This window comes from Chelmon rostratus, chromosome 16 (assembly GCF_017976325.1).
Source record: "Chelmon rostratus isolate fCheRos1 chromosome 16, fCheRos1.pri, whole genome shotgun sequence".
NCBI classification, from domain to species: Eukaryota; Metazoa; Chordata; class Actinopteri; order Chaetodontiformes; family Chaetodontidae; genus Chelmon; species Chelmon rostratus.
Genome location: NC_055673.1, coordinates 22325596 through 22345117, shown reverse-complemented (window position 1 = coordinate 22345117; position 19522 = coordinate 22325596). Strand labels below are relative to the sequence as shown.

General features: G+C 42.5%; 1 protein-coding gene across 1 annotated transcript in view; it reads right to left on the bottom strand.

Annotated features, from left to right (window-relative positions):
• Positions 1-2910: 2910 nt before the first annotated feature.
• The window catches only part of LOC121619262 (ubiquitin-conjugating enzyme E2 E2-like), a 65128-nt gene continuing 48516 nt past the window's right edge, over positions 2911-19522 (bottom strand). The window contains exons 4-6 of the mRNA XM_041954842.1: positions 16851-16983; positions 10907-11054; positions 2911-3651 (exon numbers count right to left, since the gene is read on the bottom strand). Of these exons, the coding sequence (XP_041810776.1) occupies positions 3554-3651; positions 10907-11054; positions 16851-16983 (379 nt within the window). The 3' untranslated portion in view covers positions 2911-3553. The remainder of the gene's footprint in view (positions 3652-10906; positions 11055-16850; positions 16984-19522) is intronic.

The following is a 19522-nucleotide window of genomic DNA, read 5'->3' as shown; positions in this document are numbered from 1 at the left end:
TTTCTAAAAAGATCGGAAAATTGCAAGTAAACATATAAAAGGAGTCTTCAGCCACAGACTGTTTGGGACAAACTGTCTGTGTTGTGTGACATAATGACCTGTTTGGCATTTTGGCTGCTAGACTGAGAGCATGTCTGTCCAAACTGCAAACAAAGCATGTCTGCACTCAGCACATTATACCTGCTTAATATCCATTATTATGCAGACCAGGCGCATTTTTATTCACAGGCCAACTTTGGCCTTTTCACTGCTATTGATCACTTACCTCTCATTGCAAATGTTACATTACTGTCCACGCATCAGTGACTTCTCCTTTTCTGTCAGGCTCTTCCTCCCACAGCGTGTGAAGGAGGAAGAGAGGAGGAGGAGGAGGGGGTGAGGAGGACTCCCCCCCCCCCCCCCCCCCCCTCCCCGACGTGTCAGCCATAATTAACTCTGCCACTGTTGCTCCACTTTGCTGGTTTTGCAATGCAGTGAGAGAGTAAACCACAGCAAAGCACTGTCTTCAGCTCAGAGCCAGGCAGGCACGGCGGCTGTGAGGAGAGCCGTCAACAGGCGCTAGTTTGTCCTGTTTTCAGTCAACGACGAGGCCGCAACCACCGTCACACCCCACCGTTCGCCAGGTTAACCAGCGACTTCTCCCTGCACGCTCATCCTCCTTCTCTTTGGGCTATCAAAAGGTATTCTGGGAAATGTAGGAATTACTGGTTAAAGCAGAAATTGTCCAGGTCCAATTGACAGGTCCTTGAATGCACTCACAGTCGGCAGACAACACACAGCGTACACGCAACTTATCGAATGTCTTATCTAGCTTAAACATTTTGCACAAATCTGTGAGATATTCAACATCTTGCAAGATAATAACGTGTGTGAAAGTTAATCACTTGTGGACAAAAGATATTATCAAATATTATCTAAGGTCTTATTCATGCAAGATGACCACTTATGTGAACATGTGCTCACAAGATATTATCTCACATCTTGTTTGCCCAAGATCATTGTTTTATGCTCACAAGATATCAGATGATATCTTGTGAGCATAAAACAATGATATAAAACGAGATATCAGATGATATCTTGTTCCGTCTGTGCTCGTTATTATCTTCTGCGAGCGAGATAGAAAAGCATCGTCCCCTGGGACCTCTGGGACTCGGCAGAAGGTTAAGTACATAAGAGAAATATCGATCACCAAATAACTAAAATCCAGTGAGCGTCCCGGACTGCTGATGTCTGACGGTATCAGAGGAGCCGAGGGAGGATTTTGGAGGAAAAAAAAAGGAGCAACATCTATCATTCGATGATGCTCCACGCTGCCCATCAACAGCGTGGAGCATTAAGACGGTTGCACTGACAGCAGAGGGACGTTCACTCAGGCTTTCATGTCCTCAGTTAACAGCCCAGGTGCTGCTTTAACTTTAACTTCCACGGTGCTCTTATGAAAACCTGCGACACATAAAAGCTTTGACATAAGCAGTCTAAAGCCATTCTAAACGTGTTTTGGGTGCAGGATTATGAAAAATTAAAGGAGAATGTCATAAAAATGTAGATATGGGGTTAAACACAGTTTGCTGTTAGATTGAATGTGGTGTTCTGGTGGTTTATCACATCTGATCTGATGGTCCTGTAAATGTAAAGTCTCAGTTCCTCAGTTCTACTTGCTACTTGGTGGCTGTGGGCTGCAATGTGTTTGCCCATCAAATACACGTAAGCAGACATTGCCGCTCAGCATACTTTGAACAACATACTGCACATCTTCTGTTACCTGGCTGCTGACAGAGGAATGTGTCTGTTTTAAAATCCTTCTACATAGTGTGTTGATTTTGCCATTGATAATCCTTCAATCTCATAAATCTGGTGCTCGACTCCCAAGAATATTTCTCTGTCTCATGGGAAGCTCAAGGAACACAGCCCAGGCAAAGCAGCAGGTCAAAAAGGGCGATACTGCAGTGTATTAGAAACATCATTTAAGCATAGAAAAGTCAAGTACACTTTTACTTGTTGTGTGTTTGACATATACTTTTAAAAAGTGTAGCTGTCATTAAGTTCTACTTAAATGTATTAAAAATGAATATACTAATTCTGCAACACTTAAAGTGGTATTTCAAAGTATTAGAAAAAGTGCTGTTTTATAAATTGTACTTAAGTGTACTTTTAAAAAGTGTACTAAATTACTAATACTTTTAATAGAGTGTACTGAAATATCTACTTATTTTCAAGTCCTTTGTAATACATTATTAGCATGCATCATGAAAGCAGACTTTCATGTCCCTTCATTTTAAGTACATTTCCAACACATGGTGATATAATACAGTTGTACTGCAGGTGTGTTTTGAAGCTCATGAATCCTGAGTTTCACTGGTGGATTTCAGTATTCCTAAAGTTTGTGAAAGGTTGTGCCAATTTAACAACTATTTACTTCAAGTACACTCAAGTGGTACTCAAGGACTACTTGAGTCCACTTAAATATACTTGAAGGTGACAAAAATAGCACAAAGTGTACTTAGTATATTCTACAAAAGTACAATATTCTTTAGCTGGGAGCCGCTGGTGGCTTTAAACCCACTGCTGTTTTTAGTCTGAATGTATATAAATGAGGCATGACACACACCACACCACTGGAGAAATGCACCAACTGGAAAATTAGTTCGACTTACAAAAGCTATGGATGTGCTGCATGTCTACCTACAACTGATTTACAGTTACCAGAGAATGAACGTGAGAAAAATGGAGCGAAACGTCACACTGACACGTTTTTTGAGTGAGGCGGTAGAAATCATCTAATCACTCTCCTCTCTGTGGTGAGCCCGTGAAGACTCATTTCTGACAGGAAGTGGTCAGAGAGACGAGCCTGCGTGTACACACACTGTAATCACACACAGTCATATTAAAGCAGGAGACAGAGACAGCCAGTCACATTACAGCCAGTGTTTAATTGAGTATTCAATGAGTATGTATTCTCACAAGGCATTAAATGTACAGCAAACTACCACTATTGTCATACATGGTGATGGGCTCACTCCATGCCAGAACTCTGCCGGGACAGAAATAATACCATGACTACATGTCCACTGCATGAACACATATCCTGATGCCATGCACTAATATTGACCATGAGCTGTAAAACCACTGAAAGAAAACAAACTAAATGCACTCAGTCAGTATGATCATTTTTACATGAAACCATCACATGAAACGGGAATAATACACGCGCACTTTTAGATAAAGAAGATGACGAGGGTGGCGACAATGTTATAAACAATGCAATAACAATAAGAACAACATCGACAAGAACAATAACAGTATTAAAGCTTTTCATGACCATATCAACATTCAGTGTATTGGAAAATACAATCCCAATAGACTCTTTGTATAAAAAAGAAGCTTTTCAAGTCAGCATGGAACAAATAACAGTTCATTTCTCTGGGGTGGGGCCGGGGTGGATGACAGGAGCGGGTGTGCTTCCATAGATTTCGGAGGAGGGGAAGTGTGTGTGTGTGTGTGTGTGTGTGTGTGTGCTGGGCGGGGTGAGGGGTCCTGGAGGAGTCGTGCTGCTCTATGTGGCGTAGCGTTTGGTCCACTGTTTGGCTATCCTGTCGTGCTCAGCTCTGTTGGTCAGGTACTGTGTGGCGATGCTTCCAACCAGAGGGTCGGCTGTAACACAAGAGGGATGACTCGGTCAGACTCAGTGCAGCGAACACATGAAACAAAGCAGTTCTCCGCGGTTTGCTCGAGTGACTTTGTTTAAAGTCAGATCAGATGAATCGGAAATGTGTAGTGTTACAGCTGCAGGGGGGATAGTAAGAGCAAGAAACATCGGTAACAAAAAAACACAAACACAAGATACGTGGGTAAACAATATAACCCGAAGAACAAGGCGATGGTTGAGTTCACACTACTGCACATAGGGAATATTGATATTGCACCGTTTAGTGTGCACTCACATTGCATGAGTGAGTTTGTCAGTTTCGGTGTGTGTGGTCTACTGGGAGCAAGGCTGATTGTGAATTACACAACTTTTAAAGCATATTACAACTTCTATCCTTAGCTCAGTGTTTAGATTCACATTTTTTAGTGAAACTATGACTAAAAGTTGTTTCAGGATCTTTTTTCAAGAATACACAAATGAAAGAAGCCAATTTCCCACCTTAAATATCAGCAGGAAAGTAACTTTTTCTATGGGACATGGTAGCACATCATTAAAGATGTCTTTGCCTTCACTGCTGTCAAAACCATGTTTATTATCAGAATACACTGTGCAAAGTGCTGACACCTGCAACTGATGGTTATTATTAATCATTATTTATCGACTAATCTACCAATCATTTTCTCCATTAATTGTTTAATCTACAAAATGTCAAAAAAAGACAGTGAAATAGTTCCATCACAAAAATGCCAAAGCCAAAATGCGTCCAACTAACGATTCAAAACTTATCACGTACACATTCAAATATTCAGTCTGCTGTCGTGTGAGATGTATAAAAGCTGAGAAGCTGGAACCAGCATTTTTTTGTTGGCGCTGTCAGTCGCCTAATTGATAAAAAACCCATCATCTCAGCTCCAGTTGACAGTTGGCTGCATTAGCAGTTAAGATTTGAACCTTTTAAATTATGCACATGCATTAGCCACACTTGAGCTGAGTAGAGTCACGAAACAACAAGCGTGACACAGACAGTACAACGAAAGAGCCGAAACATCACGGCGGTCTCTGGTAGGTTTAATATTCTTGTAGATAAGTAGAAATTTTAGCCAGATGACCAAAATGATCCGCAGGAAATTTCCTGAAAATGTAAACATCTCCCACCTTCACCAACAGATTTCCTGAGGCGAAACATAATCTCTGCAACAGCCTTCAAAAATCCACAACTGTGCGAGTGATATTTTATTTATTAGGACATACAGCATGTTTACACAAACAGCCACGCGGTGCTGCTTGACATCCAATTACCTGACGCAGTGTGTCAAAGTCTAAAGCGGAGCAGAGACCTGCAGCCGGCCGCTGTGGCTCATCGGCATGCATGGGAATTTTATTACAACCGGTGAAAACCACAGAAAAGCCGTACGTCAAACGAACGGAGCTCTATCATTCCTGCGGTCTGGAGTGGAGCTCGTATCGTATGACGTACGCCGCGGCCGACACTTTTATCGACGGCGCGGTAAAATGCGCTCGCTCCTATAAATCAGAGGCGATCAAGGCAGCCTGTCCCGTCTGTTGATACACCACACGCGTCCGGCCGGTCAACAGCCACCATTATGAATTCCCATTGGCTGCCGTATTGATTGACTCGTTGTGTCCGTTCCTCAGCGAGGTGACGGCGAGAGAAACAAATTCCCCCAGGCCACAGCCAGCAGAGTCCCCTCACGTGCACTCTGCGGGGCTCGGCCTGCTGACCGAGCAGTGTGACGAGCTCGAGCGAGCAGCACAAACACCCCTCCGCATTAATCCCTGCTAGGGTTTCAATGATGGGGAGGGGGGGGGGTTTACAGGCTTAGACCCATATTTCTGGATGAATGGAGCCGTGCGTATCACAGCGTTGTAGCTTGAAGCTGGAAGCGTCTGACTTCTTACGAGGCAGCTGGAGCTGAAGACAGCAGGCTGGAGTTGTCTGCTGGTGAAACCTTGTGAATGAATCATCGTGTCACTGACTGCATTATGTCATTCTTTCCTCGTTCGACCAATCTGTGCTTCGAAGGACGAAACAAAGATCACAATTTGTTCATTCCTCACACAACTACTTTCACAGAAACTGTACAATGATCATGTGACCCTCCACTCAATGACGGCCGGCTTTTCAACCCGCCTTCAAGTGTGATCATTTGGAACGACTATAAAAACTTTTGACCTAAGAGATGTCTGGATGACACTTCGTACAAATTAATCTTTAACACCAGAGATGCAAGAGGGTGCCATTCTTTGTGGATAAAACCTCAAATAACACTAACAGCTTTGCACACTGCGTCTACCTTATTGAGAAAAGGTTCAGCTTCATACAAATGTCCTCTGACACGCAGGAGGAACAATCACACTTGTTTAGATTCCCTGGTGAAACGGGAGCTGGTTGTTTTTTTTTACCACACGACCACACAAATGAATAAGCCATTAGCCATCAGAACTTGAACAAGAGAAAACATGTATGGAGGCACATCACTCAGGAAATTAAGTGCTTTGTCATGTGCCAGAATGGCGAACTGACAATATAACCAGTATGTAAATACATGGTCAGTGAAAATACCCACTGAGGCTCAGACTTGGGAGACGCGAGCGAGCCTGCTGCTTTGAATCCATATGAACGAGATGTTACGATGCTAATGCTAAATATATAATATAATGCTAAAGCTCACGTGAAACCCTGATCAGGGTTTTAAAAATTGGGAAAAACCAGATAATAATGAGACAAATACTGGAACTGCTGGACCAACAGTGCAATCATAACAACAGATTACGCTGTTTGAGGAATTTCGCTGTAGTTTCAGCCCTATTTGTTTCTGTTTTTTTGTTTTCAGCCTCTTCAGTTGAACAGAGGGCACACAGAAGCCGCACTAGCCGAGGACATAAACTGCTTTTATCTCACACACTCTGATATCAATCCAGACCGTAAAGCCTTCCTTTAAGGCAGGGTGAGGCCTGTGTTATTACAGGTCTGACAAACTGACACCCCTGAAGCTACTGAGGGAAGAAAAGCAGACACCTTTATTATAAAAGACTGGCCGAATATCAGCACATATCAGCCAGATATATGATCCAGCCCAGGCAGCAGCAGCAGAAATCACTGAGGAGGAATCCCTCTGGCTTTGTTAAAAATTTAAGATTACTTTTTGGACGTTCCACAGAGGACAAGACAGGAAAAGGCAGGGAGGCAAAGGGATGACATTCGACAGAGGCCCCGGGCTGGATTTGAGTCCTAGATACGCTCTGACATGGCATGTGGCTTAGTCCCAATGAGCCACCAGGACGCCCCAGGTAGAAATCTGCTTGTGGGGCGCGATACAGGGTTCAATGTGGCGTGACGGCAGGGACGGCAGCCCTGGGAGGGTTGATTAACTGTCATTCCATCCTCTTCCCCCGCTTTAATGAGCCGCATGCCAATGATCTCCGCCTGCACGGGAAGGAAAATCTTCCGATGGAAGGCGGCGGAGAGGGAGGCAGAGATATTTTTAGATTATTTGAGATCCAGGTCCCACGTTCGGCACTTGAGGCTGGGTTTAAAAAACTTAAGCAAGTGGTGAGAAGTGGAGAGAGCGGACTGATTTTGATGAAGCAAGAGGCGGAAAGAGGGATAGAAAGTGCGTGGGTAACGGGGAGGAGGGGTGACGGGGCGTCCATCAAGTCTCTTTTGTATCATACTTTAAAGGAATCGGCCCATTTCATCTTGCCAACATCTGAAAATGTCATGGAGGAGGAGGAGGAGGAGGAGGAGGAGAGGAAAAGCTATTCTCATTTTCGCCCACGGAGGGAGAATCTCCGCTGCCAGGTTTATGAAAGAGCAATCCCTGCAGAGAGGACACAAGCCGCCATCAGAGCCCCCCCCTCCTTCTCTTCTGTTGCCATCTTATTCTCCCGACTCACAGCTGAAATCACCTGTCATTCTTCTGCCCTTTTAAGTCCTCTTTCCCTGCCTTTCTTGGTCTGGCACGTCTCTCCCAGTTCCTTCACTCTGAATCATATCGCTGTGATATTGGGCAGATTTTACCACCTCTGCTCGCTCAGTTCATTACTTCATACCAACACACGTTAACGGAATTGGTGACTGAGGACCAGTTGAACAAAGAAACACCAGGTTTAACTGGTCCATAAAAGACAGCCTGAATTCCCTGTTCCTACCATTCCTTTGCTCTGCTGCTAAACCGGGCTATAATGGATCTAATCAGCTTTAAAAACGTTGACATCTTCTCTTCGAATGGTGTCAGCTGTTTATAGAGCTGCGTTTAGCCAGCCAGTCCTGGTTAAATATTGATTAAGCTGCAATGAAGGGAGCAGGAATACCCAGGCCCACTGCTTGACACAACGCTGTAAGAGGATGTATGCAAATGGTGTGAAAATGCTCCCATCATTTTTCTGCTTCTCGTGCTCGCAACGGCTAAACATTCACACGGAGACAGCAGCGGTTACAGGAGAGAGGAGTGTTATCTGCTACTTTAAAAAGGCCTCAGTATGATTCAGTGCGAGCTGCGTCTGAAACCCTTGTTCCAGGGTTGTTTGCAACGCCACAAATACACAAGGAGAGGCGGTCCGAGAGTGTGATCTGTTATCCTCAAAACGGACTCTACTCTTTAACAAAAAGGTCTCTCTCTGTAGGGATGCTTTCCATAATGCTGTCAGACTCCTACAATAACAATCTGAGCCTGTGGACGAACATTACACTAAACACTAACACTGCAAAGATTCTGATCTGACAACACATTGTATGACTTCTCACGCAGACAGAGGTGTTAACTTGTTAACTTGGTATGGGACCATGTTTCTGTCATACTTCCAATGCTGTCACTACACGCCGAACAACCAACCTTGGATTTTTGGGGCTGATACTGATGCCGATATTTGAAAATTAGCTGGTGTATAATAGTCTTTGTTTAAACATCAACACCTGTACACACAATACCATTTCTACATTAAAATGTCTAAAAACGACTCGACCTGTGTTATATCCTTTGTTCAATTGTGTACTTACATCATCCTAAACGTTACCAACAATATTCAACCTGGGGCTGTCGATGAATGTTCTAAATTTAAATATATCATCGAATTGTAAAAAAAAAACAACCAGACATACAATTGTGAAAAAAAGCAGCACTCCTGTGACGGCTGTTCTTGCGTGGGCCTGAGCCGCTGCGAGTCAACGCAACAAGAGGTCCCGTTATCTGGTGATTACCCTTTTTATTTTCTAAAATCTGTTGAAGGCCAGCATACTTAAATCCCTCCTGTCATAATGTCTGCTGAGCATAACTCCTGAGTTAGATGTGAAAATATTCCGGCTCTGCACGCTGTTCATTTCTTCCCTGATGTCTGCCCTCTCTCTCTCTCTCCCTCTCCTGATTCGGTCAACCCAAACCAGGGTTGGTGGTCATTGTTGGAACAGTTAAAGACGAACCAAGAAGGTTTTGGTGAGGTTTATTTAGTTTCTGGAGTTTCAATGAAGTGTGTTTTACATTGAGAAAATTGCTGTTTCTGTAAATGGAGTCTGGTGAGAGCGATATAACAGCTGTTCCTGGTTACACAAAACGGATCTTACTCTTTAACAAATAGGTCTCTCTCTGTAGGGATCCTTTCCATAACGTTGTCAGACTCTTACGATAACAATCTGAGCCTGTCAGCGGCGAAAACAAACAGTTTCAGTGGACGTACATTAACCGTGCTCGAACGCCTGGAGGGATTAAACTGCGGCGTGTTTCGCGGCTGCTGGCTGCAGCGCTCTCACTCAATACTGGAACAACTGCAAAAACTGTTTTCTCCCATTAGTCGCTTAGACACAGAAACATGGCAAAATACAATCTTTAATCATAGATTCATATTTGACTGGAATTCCTCCCGTTTGTCCGGGACATTGAAATCTTTCAACGTATGTGGACCGGCACCGCTTGGAAACTAAAACTGGATTTCAACAACACTGTACAGGATATGTTGATATAATATATAAGTAGTATGTCTCTTGTTGTATTGTTTTGCCCTCTTATGGATGCAATGTGCAAAATGATATTTAAGTGGTTCAAACCTGTATGTTTTTCCATATGGAGTAATCAAATGTCATTTGTTTGCCTATTCTGACAACCCTAATTGAAAGCCAGAGAAATCCATAATTTTCAAGGTTCAAGGTGCATTTCATCTGTTGAGAGAACCACAGCAGCAGAAATTACATGCTGTGCATTTACATTTAATCTAAAAAAAACCTCCTAGAGCTACTCAGACATGAACTGAGTGAGACTTTTTGCAGCTCTCAAACGTATCTTTGGAATTTTTCAACATTTGTGCCAATTCTGATATATAGGCCATAAGATAATAGATGCTGATCAACTCATCACTTTAAAGCAGGCATGTCAAACTGATTCCATAAAGGGCCGTGTGGCTGCAGGTTTTTGTTCCAACCAAGGAGGAGCACACCAGGCCAACCAATCAACATCAAGGGATCACTTAGTTATCAGCTGAGGACTGAGATCAGCTGATTAATTGATTCCAGCCTGGTGTGCTCCTCCTTGGTTGGAACAAAAACCTGCAGCCACACGGCCCTTTATGGAATCACTTTGACATGCCTGCTTTAAAGGCTACAGTACCTGAAGGTTGAAACACATTTAAAACACTGCTTTTAATGCGAGGTCAGTCAATAAAATGTGTCATTAATTTCTCCCTTCACAGTCAGCATCCTTATATTTTTAACTTTCCATCATGCCGACTGCTTACAGTATAAATAACAAGCAAACAATTCACACACTACAAACAGGGCCGTGAATTAAATGAGAGTCACAACCTAAAGGCCTGTCATTTTAAACTATGCTTGGGCACTGGCAGACTGTATGAAATAGGCAGCAAAAATCCAACACTACCAAATCTCATGAGCATTTTTGCCTCTTTCTGTAATGATTTCCTTTATGAATAAATCCAATGTGGAACATTTATGGAACGGACACCCTTTTCTGAAATGCCAGAGGCCGTGACGACAACAGATAGGGCAACGTTACAGATCCTGTTTGAAAGGCAGCAACACTTTCAGCACAGGAGCGCGCTCTCAGACGACTGCTGCCGCTGTGCTACAAAGAGCAGGACTCGAGCCTCGAAGTGACACACTTCTATGTACATTTTCCACACAGAATGGACACGCCAGTCAACCTGTCACAGATACAATTGGAGGGAGATATGACAAGGAGAAGTGTGTGTGTGTGTGTGTGTGTGTGTGTGTGTGTGTGTCTCAGCTCTCACCAGGGTTGCAGTCAGTGAGCAGGGAGCAGATGGACAGTAGGACCTTGGAGATGGTGAGGGCAGGACTCCAGTTGTCCTTCAGGATGTCCAGACAGATCACCCCCTGACTGTTGATGTTACAGTGGTAGATCCTCGTACGGAACGTCACCTGGACACGGACAGTCAGACGGTTTGATCAGTGTTGGTTTCTAGAAGACGGCTATAATCATTTTGGTTTCAAGCTGCATGACGCCAATATTTTGTGCTTGTCATTGATAGTATCTTAATAAAGGATTCTTATTTTAACAGCAACACTCATTACTGCGAGTGACGTCTTTCACATTTCACAGTCATTTGATCGATTGTTCGCATAAAAATATTGATTACATGCTGTAGCTTTAAATCTGGTGGAGGATGAGGCCACTTACGACAGTCATGGGATAAATGTGACAGATGCACATGTATCTCATGACTGTCTTTGACAGAGTCACTTCCAGCTCTTCCAAGACCACAAACAAGCAGTTTTTTCTTCATAAATGGCTAAAACAATCAATTCATTAGCAAATATAGACTTTATGTCAACTGACTAATCGATTCATTGTTTCAGAAAAGGATAGAAGCCAACACACTTTCAAGCTGTCTGTGAAAAAATCACACACATTCTGATTGATATCCAAAGTCCAAACTGGTCAATAATGGATGTCTGCCAATATACTAATGCATTAATAAACAGCTACCTTATCTCAACTCCATCTGAGCACCTGAAGGCTATTCTGCATTAATGCACAGGTCAATACGGTGGAGGAGGATCACTGAAAAACGCCGCAGACTGAAAAACAGCTGCTGCTCTAGCTTTGTCCATACAGTGTGAGGGTGATACTGACAGTCCCCGTGGATCTGCCTCAGTCAACAGTGAAGTGAGGACAGTCCTGTAGCACTCAGCAGAACCTGCCATCAGCACAAGGAGCACAACATCATTAAGGAATGACCTTTGACCTGGCTGCTGGACCAGGACCAGCTAGTCCAGGCATGCGTGTGCTCTATCTCGCTGTTCTGCTTGCTTTGTGACTGCAGCTTGCCCTTGTTTATTTCCTTCCGTCCTCCCTCTTTTATCCTCTCATTAAGTCTCCATCCCTCCCCTCACATCTCCTTCTTATGAGAAATAAACAAGCCTCGTGTGCGAGCCCAGCCCTCCCTTCCTCACATTCCACGCTGGTATTACCGAGACAGAGATATAAACAGGACACTTTGCGTGGCATGAAAGGATTTCAGGAGATGTGACATGAAAAGGCAGAGACACGTTGATTGATGGTGATTGGTTGAGGGCAGGTCTCATGTTTGAGTCGCTCCTCTTCTTTTCTTACGCCTCCGCTGAGATGGGTTAGCGGTGGCAGGCTAATGCTGGCAGCCCAGCAGCCATGAAAAAGATCCTTGGCCAGCCTGTGTGGTCTCATTAACAGCCTGTAATCCCATCATGGCTGATGGTAATAGATTATGATGCTGCCTCCGTGTAACAAAAGCTATGGGCCTAATCCTACATCCCCTCTGTATTATGGATTCATCCCTTAGCCTCTAAACCCAACCTCTACATCCTCATTATGTATCCCAACAGCTCTCATTCTGATCAACACATTTATGTGCACTGTGTGTTTCTACAAATGCAGCTTTCACAGAAAACACTTCCAATACCTCAATATGAATATCTAAAGCAAATGTCATGTCAATCAATTCACAGTAAATGTATTTAATTTTAAAATGTGGAACCTATTTTGACTAAGGGAGGCGCTAGAGGAGAGTGCCCAAGATGAAAGGGTTTCTCCCTCTGGGGAGCAGTTACAGTAAATTTAACAACCTGATGGTGGAGTTTGAGAAGTCAAGGGGTCACTAAAGTCCTTTTAAAATCACCTTTTCCTAAAATATGATTATCCACAGTAAAATGTCTTGCTAATCTGGCCAGTAGTTGTCATAATATCTTAATTTGGATCAGCGTTTTGGATGGAATGACCAACATCTCAATTCCCAAAGCTACATTATTGAGTCATCCATCAGTTCTGCTCATTTACAATGTCCACATGTAACATTTTGGGCAAGTGTAGAGTGAAAAGCAGTTGAACTGATTCATAGTTTCATGAGAAGGCAGTCACCATGACACATCTTAAATGAGACGAATAGAGAGGTTTGGTTTAAAGGAGGGAATATACTGAATGGCTGATCATCAGTAAGTCTAAGCTTGACTTCATGGTGCTTCGTGGCACATTAAACAGCCTATTTCACAAGTTTGAAAACGAGAATGGCATCATGCTGAGGAAGATAAAGCGTGCGGTGGAATTTAGTTCGAAGCCAGGAGGAAATTAGAGTTGATTGAGGGGGATAACGTTAGTCAGTTAAACTCTAATCTCTGAGCTCGTCATTGGCAGCTCTGCTCAACGTTGGACCAAAATACAAGTGCTGAGGCAATGTCCTTGCCACCCTCAACCTCTATCTAAGAGTATCAGTGTCAGCCTTAACTGGCATTATCATCCTAACATTAGGGAGCGAGCCAGTGTAGCGAGCAGCTGCAGGTGTTGGATTGGTGGCCGTGAGCCGGTGAGCTGCTGGATGGCATGGCTCACAGCCAGACTGGAAAAACAAGGCGACAGGAGGCCAAGACTTTAGATGAGCTCCGTTTCCCCATCAGCATGGACTGCCAGGAAGGAGGCAGCTTGAGCCGGTCAGGATGGAATGAGGGGCACGTTGTTTCTCTTTCGGACTGCAGATCAAATATCAAAGGCTGTAGCGAAACTCACAATCAATTGAATCTGTTGTAAAAATATTAAATGTTTTCAACAGGAAATGGCCGATCAAACCACATGCCAAATCCGTTCTACGGTTGTATGAAGCAAAGTCAGTGTTTTTCTTCCAAACTGTGCATTTGTAGTTTCCATTTGCACTGAGTATCTGGTCTGCGCTCTGTTTATCGAGGCTGGGTTTCATTTAAAAGCTGTCGAGGCTGGTGCTAATAGAATAGCTAAATGAACTGATACTAAGCTCTTTTATGTCTTACAAGACGGAATTTAAATGTTTTTCTGCAACCTGCAAATTTAAATATGTCAGTGCTATGATAAACACATATGCCTCCCTTTAGTGTTTGAATGAGGGAGAAATGACTCACAGCCAACCTTATCATTTGCTCAAATTATCCTTGTGGATGCAGCAGAATAGGCTGCATGGGAGACACAGGCCCACTCGTAACTGAGAAAGAATCAGGAAGTCAGTCACACAAATGTTGTGTCTTTTTCATGATTTCTCTTTTTGAAAGGGGCTTCTGTAAACAAAACCCTGCATTTCACAAATTAAACCAAACTTCTACATGCAACAGTGTTCAATTTTGTCTTAACACATATCAAATCTTTACTCAAATAGTCTAACATTCCCACAATAATGATTTAGACAAGGAAATAGAAACAGATCTAGACATTTGATACCTAGCCCTTCTAAACACAGTTCACCGTTAAAAAAATAAAAACAGACAGGCCATTTTCAGCCATCTTCATCATATACAGTCCTCGTTATGATAAGGGGTGTTGAAAACAGGGCACGACTGTCCCTTAAAAGAAGACAGTTACAGAAAAAAAATCTATTTTTGTCTCTTTGGTGCCAGTTTCAGTTTAATTGGTTTCAAGCATCCAACCAAAAAAACACACACAAAAAAATTCCTCTGCAACTACTGGACAGATTACCCTGACATCTTCTGTGTGATATTCATGTTTCCAACACAGTGGCTCATAAAGCCCTTTTTTTGAATGCCACAGTTTCATTAAAAAAATTCCTCTGACCACACCTTGGTCACAGGTATCTTAAAAAAATATGGCTTGGTACATAATTTGCTGTTCATGCTCCCCAGAGGTTGAATCCTAATACTTGTGGTGACCACCTGTCTTTTCTTTGAGCGTTATTCTCAGGATGAGCTTTGAATATGATGTATTTCATAATGGAACAGGCAAATCCTCTACTATTGCTGCTCAACAACTCTACTTCACTTCTCAACCATACGCCACAGCAAGCCAAATACCTCTCCATACTGAATGGTCCATATTTAAACAGGATAAACATGGTGAAAAAATATTTTCCTGTTTACTTTTTCTATTTATTTTTACAGCACATGTCTCTATAGAGTTGACAGAGGTTAGCAAGTGAGTATTTCTAGACTTGAAACCAAAACCCAGGACAAAATCAGAAGTACGACTCAAACCGAGGGAGGTGGCAACCGCTGTCAGCCGGTCTACTGAGTAAATACTGACACACACTTGCATCAGCAGAACACACACATATCCCACAAACCCACAGCCTGACTCGAGGGAAGCCAAATTGTAGCACCATGCATATCACAAGGGGACACAATAACAAGAAACAGATAAAGGACAAGGCTGGTGATACTGTCAGAAAACAGACAAGGTGGGTAATGTTTAACCCATCCATGCATCTGAGGGTTAACAGTCAAAGTGAAGCCTTCAAATGTTTCTGTAGACATGAAGCAACACTAACAGCAAAATTAGCTACATCTACAATTTTCTAACTGTCAATAAATCCCATGTGCAGCCAAAAACCAACACTGAACGTGTCCTACCAACAAGCACTGTGTGAGCCTGATATATCTTCTTCCTCTGTGCCACAGAGCTCCACACTACGCTGGGTCACAGGCTCCTTCATTAACATGAACACACACACACTGGAGTGTATTTTAACTTGATTTCCTCCTGTTTGAGTAACATTTGTCAAACACTACACTGACCAGACATTTTAGGAGGCTTTTTTGAAAATAAACATCACTATATTTTTTGTGTTAGCCTCTCGACCAACTTGTATCACTTTTGATTTTGGTTTTGAAACCAAAGAGGTACTGGTCAAGTAATTTAATTTTGATGTGTTTTAAGCCATTTTGATATGTACTGTTACCATGGTTACAGATGTTTTATCACAAGGTTAGTGGAAAAGACCTTGTTAACCTGTTTATACCAACCTGTATAGAATACAAAAGACCGACTCGCTGCAGTAAATGCTGCTGTTATTCTCTGGCTGTGTGAATAGAGCTGCCTCATTTACTGCTGTTCATGCTCAGTTGACATCGTTGAAAGCTTCATGTGCTCGCAACTGCAGAACAGTGAAATCCTTTTAAAGCCTTCCTGGTTTTATATTTGATTACATTGAAGTGACAGATAGATAGCTTGATAGATAGATAGAATTTAATACATAAATCAGCTACTTTTTTCTTTCTAAGAACAGGTAATATCAGCCAACATTACTGGCAGATATGTTTCAAAAATGCTGCTTATTAGTGCAGGTCAAGCAGCTAGATCCACTACTGAAGTAGAGATACTTTTGGCCACATCACGGTTTTATAAATCTTGGACATATTATGTGCGAGTCTGCAGATGCATGCAGGTCGTTAAATAAGACTTTGCATTAAAACAATAATTTGCTCATTTGTCCATTTGTCTGTCTTGTCAAAATGTGTCTTCACAGTTTTCTCTTTCAAAACCATATTTTGATTTTTTTCCTAGTCTTTTCGTTTTTGTTATGGAAAAAAGGTCAACTAACATCTTCCATCACAGTTTTTGTTAATTCAATTAACAGTGTTTCTATAGGAACCAGTGCGCTTCAGTCTGAGTGTTTGCAGGCAGGGTAGAGATACAGGACATCAGAAAGTTTTGAAGGATGGATAACACATTGTTGGTTTCTGTCTAACCCTATGCTATATGTCTAAAACAATAAAGCATAGGCCCATTATTAGCTTTCAGACCAGCTTCAGTTCTCTGTGTTGCTGTCACCCGTTATTTTGTCAACGTGCTGTAGGTGAAAAAGCCTTAAACAAGTCATTGTTGTTGGACAACAGCGTGAAAAGCCCGCCGGGACAATGGTGACATTGTTCAAAGCTCTGGGTGAAGGAGCAAGGGGCTGTGCTGCAGAGCTGCAGGGCACCACTTACCTTGGGTGGTTTGAAGGGGTAGTCCGGTGTGAAGGCGATGTCCAGGAAAAACACTCCTCCCTCGTACACGGAGCCTGGAGGACCCAGGATGGTCGACCTCCACTCATAGATGTTGTCTCCTTTCGGACCGGCGCTGCATTTATGAAAATAAAGGGCAGAAGGAAGAAAAGGGGAGAAATTTAATCCACCAGCAGGCGTTTAGAGAGGAAAATAAGCTCTAATCGTCTAACTCAATTCTCTCTGCAGCAACAAGGGAGTGAATAAATAAAGTGAGTGATTATCAGCTTTTAAATCAGCTGCACAAAGCTGGTATTTGAAGTTCTTATCCATTAGAAGATTATGCTACATTGCTGCAGTGTGTATAACAAAGACTGCATCTGTAAGCCAGAAAAATGAGCATGATCAATGTCATGTCTATAAATGATCTGTCTGGGATGTGCAAGCAAGCACGAAACACACACCAACAGACCCACACACACGCGCGCACACACACACACACACACACACACACACACGAACAGGAAGGTGTTGAGCAGCAGCAGCTCTGTTTCCTCACTGTTCATCAGCGCTTCACCGCTGGGCAGCTGGCTGCTGCCGAGCTCCATTGTTGTCTTGATTCTCACCACACACACACACACACACACACACACACACAAACACACACACACACACACACACACACACAGCTGTGAGAAGAGAGGCACTAATCCAATTCTATTTTCTATTGGAATTAGGCCAGATGCCCCTGTCGGTTTCTTGTATTACTTTTACTTTCATCATTTACACACAGAGAGAAAGCCAGAGAGAGAGAGGGGGGGTGGCAGGAGGGCGAGTGAGTGAGAGCATGTGTGAGGCACATAAATGTAAGATGAGAGTGTGAGTGGAGTTGTTCATGTGAGACAGCAGCCTGTTGTAAAGCACCGGGCCTCTGCAGACCTATTTCTTGTCAGCGTGTGTTTGGACACAGAGAGGAATTATGGGAGTGGGCTGGGGAAAGGATGCTGACATGTTCTCCTGGATGGATAAAAATAGCCCAGAGAGCGATAGTGCGCTGGGACCGATGGGGGACAAAGAGGGCCAATAAATTGCTCTGCTTGGCATGAGGAGATGGCCTGACGTGACTCGGTGGAGAAATCCATTTTTGTGTGTTAAATAGATTTTTAAATTCCAACGGTTGTAGAGCAGCAATTTTGGTTAAACAACAATATTGATCTTTTATTATTACAACAGCTTCAAGGCATTTACGGACCATCTCGAAACTGCCGTTTGTGTCGAAAATCATGGAAAAAGCGGGTCTGAAGCAACTTTACGAAGTCTTGCTAGTAAGCAGTCCATCTGAAAAATTTCCATCTGGCTTTCGCCAAGCATCAACATACTGAGACTACTGCGACTAACACTGTAGACCATAATATAATAACTGAGAGGCTGAAACAGTGGTTGTCAGTGGCTTTGCTCTCAAATGGTTTGTCTTGTACTGCGCAAGTTTTCCTGTAACAATTGGAAACTATTCAATACACAGCGCAGTGTCTCTTGGTGTGCCCCAAGGCTCCATACATGGTCCTGTATTGTTATTTATTTATAAATTTTTCTTGAGTAACAGTTGTTATAACGCTGTCTAACATTTTATTCAGATGGCACCTGGCTGTGCTTTTCTTTTAATCCTAACAATATGGATTTGAGATTAGTCTATGATTATCTTTTTGGTATTAAAAATAGATCAACCAAATCCTCTTCCAGCTGACTGTCAACAAAACTTACATATTAACAATTGATCCAATTCCTGCCAATCAAAATAGTTAAAGAGAAACCTAAAAAAAATATTTTACTGCCCTGTCCAGTGGAAAGTTTAAAGCCTGTTTCAGCTCTGACTGGGTGTGTTCACAAAACAGTGACTTCACAGCGCCCTGGAGTACTCCTGTACATCACTGCAGCAAGGCCAGAAGTTAAACCAGTGTAGGGCATGCTATGTTTCTGCACATCCCTTGGCTTCATTATATGGTCATATAATATGATTTGCAAATGAAGACTTAGGATTCTATTTTTGACTTGTCTATGTTTTAAGTTACATCACCAAACCGGTTCAGTAATTTGTTCTTCAGCTCAGAAATACTGTAAAAAACAGATCCATCTTTTCACCTCATGATGAAAGTCCAAAAGACCAAAGTATCCTTTACAATGTGTGTGGTCATTGGTGCCTTCTACTCAAATCAAAAAGGGAACAAAGCTTTTGCAATCATGGCCCCTAATGATAACAGGCCGATCATATCATGTTAGAATCGTTGATTCTGTTAATATGTTTAAACTCACGTCTACAGTTCTATTTACTGCCCCATGTATCCTATTTTCTCATCTATTTTAATATGTGTGTGTTGTACTTATTTTATTACTATCTGATTGCAGTTTTATCTTTACTGTGTTTCAGCACTCCTGCTTTGTTTGTTGAACACTCTGTTAACCTCTGTTATTGAACATTGCTGTATGAATAGAGCATTATTATCATTATTAGAATTATTATTCTTAGATGGTTTCTGTGTATGTTTAACAATAGTCTAATTGCTCTTTTAAAGTCTTTTCAATGCAGATAAGAACAGAACTGAAACAAATAGGTTTTATTGAACTGATCATTGCTTTTATAATTTCACTTATTATGCTTAACATACCCTACATGGACA